General features: G+C 43.4%; 1 protein-coding gene across 1 annotated transcript; it reads right to left on the bottom strand.

Moving 5' to 3' along the window:
* Positions 1 to 685: 685 nt before the first annotated feature.
* LOC128855713 (polyribonucleotide nucleotidyltransferase 1, mitochondrial) lies at positions 686 to 3,878 on the bottom strand. Its single transcript, XM_054090854.1, has 7 exons — positions 3,581 to 3,878; positions 3,092 to 3,511; positions 2,492 to 3,035; positions 2,302 to 2,429; positions 1,690 to 2,235; positions 1,266 to 1,623; positions 686 to 1,204 (listed from the first exon to the last, which is right to left on the bottom strand). Exons 1-7 carry the CDS (start codon positions 3,709 to 3,711, stop codon positions 1,040 to 1,042), a joined length of 2,292 nt encoding a protein of 763 aa, XP_053946829.1. The 5' UTR covers positions 3,712 to 3,878; the 3' UTR covers positions 686 to 1,039.
* Positions 3,879 to 4,247: the final 369 nt, after the last annotated feature.

Below are 4,247 nucleotides of genomic sequence, written 5' to 3'. Positions count from 1 at the left end.
TCCTGCTGCTAATTAGAGTCGTCTTCGTCTGGCTCATCTAAATGTAGGCCCAGGAAACATGCTGTTTCGACAGGTTGGGTCCAAATGGACAGGGGGGTTAGATGAGTGGGTTTTAAGGGGCATGTGAAAAGGTGATTAGTGTCGTGCGGGGTGCCTTCACATGCAGGACATGTGTTTGGTATGTCGGGGTCGATTCCGGATAAGTAGGAGTTTAACCTGCTACAATATCCAGAACGTAATTGTGCCAGCGTTACGTGGGTCTCACGGGGAAGCTGGAGCTCTTCATCTGCTGTAGGTGGTGATTGGACTCCGATTACGGCATTCGGTGGTCGGTTGTTTAGGAATGTGATGAAGGTCTGTCTCCCGACGAATGTAGTTTATTGTCTGTCTAAACACTGTCTATTTAATTATATTCTCTATTTTAATCACCATTCTTATTTAAATTTATAACTTTGACTCAATTCGCAAACTTTAATTCGTATTTGTTTTTTTTTTTGCGATAAGCTGTTTTTCGCACTTGCAAATTCTTACAAGTAAAAATTTATCCAGTGAAAACTTGCAACTTCCCCTCAAAATGAAATGACATTTTGCACTCTCACTTTCCCCTACTCGCAAGTCGTTTGGGTACATGAACACCAAAACCTTCAAGAATGATAGAATACAAATACACAAAAACGCAAGCAAATGCAGTGGCGAAGGTTTTATATTAATTTGTACTTTCACAATTTAACACACGACACTTAGTTTTCATTCATTTGTTCAGTTTAAATCTCACAAATCCCAATAGTACCAAGGCATTCATTAAATTTTCACAAACATGTAATTTCTCCTCCTTTTTTGTTTTGTATTGGAAAGGCAGTTGATGTCAGACTTGTCAAAATCGCGAAAACTAAAGTAACTGTTTTGGCAAGGCGCTACCTATGGTACCCAATTCGCCTTGCCAAACCTTGATAATTTGCTTCCTGAACAGACCTATTCTAACGCATTGTATTTGCATTCAAAAATTTACATTTGCACATTTCAAAAGCTACGATTTCCACTACGCCTCCTCCGCTGCCTTATTATGACTGCGCGGCACACTTGTGGCAGGCCCTTGTAACACTTTCCGCGACAAGCGCATAAAACCCGACACGGGATCTCGTCCGAAATACTTAACTTGTATTTCCTGACCAACGTCCAGACCCAAAGCCGAGGGATGTGCAATCTACGAGGAAATTATAATTAGTAAACAGTTCCGTACTCTACCTACTGATTTGCGCGCTCACCTTTCTTTGGTCTAACTGGGAGTTGTGGAGCAGCGCTGGTGACATGCTCGGATACAATATCACCATCACGCCCGTTTCGCGCACTTCTGTAATCTTCGCTGTGTAGATGCCGCCGAATTCCAAGTCGGGCACGCGTTCCTTTACAAGTAAGGCCTCTATTTGCTCCTTTGCCTCCTCCATGGCCGCTTGAGAGGGTGCAAATACGTTGTATGTCGCTTCATCTTCAGGTGTGAGTGTTGCGCCCGTTTCGAGGTAGATACGTTTGAGGTGCATGCCACCAGGACCGATTAGTTGTCCCCGCTGATGTGGTTCTATACTAATACGATCAGTCACAGGCCAACACTCTTTGGGATATTTCCTACAAATATTGCGAAGAGTTGAAAGGAGGTATGGAAAACTGATTTGTTGCGTATGTAAAACTTACCGATGCTCTCTAATAACTTCACCCATAATATCCAGTATACGCCCCTTGGCGTCCGTCGCCTTTTGCAGTGATTCCATAACTACTTTCAGTGGAATACCTGGTACCTTTAAATCAGCCTGTATAGCTGTAAATCCTTTGCGCGTGCCTGCAACTTTCATATCCATGTCGCCCATGTAGTCTTCAATGCCCAGAATATCAGTCAAAATCCGATAATCGGAAAGGTGTTTTGTGTCGTTATTTTCGTATTCTGTAACTAGACCAATAGCAACACCAGCAGCTGGCGCTGTCAGCGGCACACCGGCATCCATGAGCGCCATAGAACCGCCGCATACAGATGCCATCGAGCTAGATCCATTCGACTCGAGCACCTCAGATGTAAGGCGCACAGTGAAAGGGTAATCATGTGGCAGGGTAGGCAGTAGCGCGCGTTCGGCCAACGAGCCGTGACCAAGCTCGCGTCGTCCGATCGGACCAATACGACCAATTTCACCAGTGGCATAAGGCGGGAACTCGTAGTGCAACATGAAATTTTTGGCCTTGACACCACTAAACATAAATGTTTATATAATAATAAGAGATTAGTTTAATTCAGTTTGAATTGTAATACTTTACCTTTCCAGCGATGTTATGGCATCTAGTTTCATGGCGCTTTCGAGTGAATCTAAAGAAACCGTACAAAATACCTGCGTCTGTCCGCGTTGAAAAAGTGCTGAGCCATGCAGTGGCTTGTAGAGGTCCACCTGTGGAATAGTAGCCATATTTATATTTGACATTCACCCATAAATATTCTACTTTTTCAAACCTGACAACTAATATTCCTTAGACTATCGTAGTCGCGCCCATCACACCTTCTATTTTCCTCAAATATCAACTTTCTGAAAATTCTTTTGCATATTTTATTGAATTCATCACCTATTAAGGAGGGCTCCGTATCTGGATACGACGACCAAACTTTGTCGATGACATTTGTGCGTACTTCATTTACCGCATTATCACGTGATATTTTGTCATGCGTCGCATCTTGAAAGATTTCACGCAATCGCATTTCACTCATACTCTTTACTGCCTCCGATATTTCTGGGTCGATCGTTGGCGGCGATTCAATGGTACGTTTTTTTCTGCCATATGTCTTTTGCAACCGTTCAATTTCATTAATAATGAACTGCGCCTCACGTGTACCCTGTTTAATGGCCTTGAGCAGGTCCTGCAATAGCACCACATTGCCTTTGCCTTCGAGCATGACCACTAGATTTTGTTTTGTTGCAGACACCACCAAGTCCAGTTGGGAATTTTGCAGCTCACGACGTGTTGGATTGATTACTACCTCACCGTCACACAGGCCAACTCTAAGTGGTGATTATATAAGTATTAATTTTTACGTGTAAGAATTTTAATCACTTACCGTACGGCGCCAATTGGTCCATTCCACGGTATGTCACTCAAGCTCAGCGCTACTGAAGCTGAATTTATAGCCAGCACATCTGGTGAATATACGGCGTCCATGGACAGTATATTGCAAACTAGTTGAGTTTCAGTGCGAAAGTCAGCGGGGAAGAGTGGGCGCACAGAGCGATCTATGAGACGTGCCGATAGAATTTCCTTTTCGGACGGACCCAGTTCACGGCGCATGAAATTCATTGGTATACGTCCAGAGGCTGCACTTTTTAAGCGGTAATCTACGACGAGTGGCATGAAACTGGCACCGGGTGCCTGTTTTGGCTTGGCCACGGCGGTCACCATAACAGCCGTGTCGCCCATTTGACAAACAGACGTACCATTGGCAAAGCGCGCAAATTTTCCCGAGCTTATAGTCATGTGGCGCCTGCAAGAGAAGTGTTTGTATTAGTCGCAAATTATAGCGTGTCTCTTGTAATTTCGTAAGCTCGCTTACCCATTTGAAAACTTTACTTCCACGGAAGGGCAATCACCTGGCCCACTCTGAATGTAACGTCTACCCTTCGGAGTGCCATATCTCAGTTGTAGTTTCAGAAGTTTCAAATATCTTTGCGGAATTACAAACATTCTCGCAGAAAAACCGCCGCAGCAAAGAAATCTATAAGCACGCACGTTTGAACAGCTGAGAGGCTGAACGTTGGAACAGCTGTTAACGGTCTACAGTGGCGAAGGTTTTATGAACGTTGGAGGGTTTGCAAATATTTCGTTTGATGTAATAATATATAAGGCAAAATAAATGGGAATGATTAAAAAAATAGTGATGATGGCAATAAATGAAAAATAAATTTTTGAAGCTTACAACACCCTACAAAAAATTATTAGATTCATTGAATGTTTGTATTAAATGCTAATAGACCCATCACAATGAATCCGTTACAACCGTTGCGCCAACGTATTTGACTAACCGCTAATCCAATTATGCGTTTATGAGTCGAAGTCGCCTCACCACTTGAACAGAACTGCAGCGCACAACGAACAATGGGTTGACGGGCACTCGTTGTCAAAATTATATATATATAATTGGCACGTACACCCTTTTTGGGTGTTTGGACGAGCTCCTCCTCCTACTTGTGGTGTGCGTCTTGATGTTGTTCCACAAATGT

This window comes from Anastrepha ludens, chromosome 2 (genome assembly GCF_028408465.1).
Source record: "Anastrepha ludens isolate Willacy chromosome 2, idAnaLude1.1, whole genome shotgun sequence".
In the NCBI taxonomy this organism is placed as follows: Eukaryota; Metazoa; Arthropoda; class Insecta; order Diptera; family Tephritidae; genus Anastrepha; species Anastrepha ludens.
The sequence above is the reverse complement of the archived record's forward strand: the minus strand, read 5'-3'. Positions and strand labels throughout refer to the sequence as shown.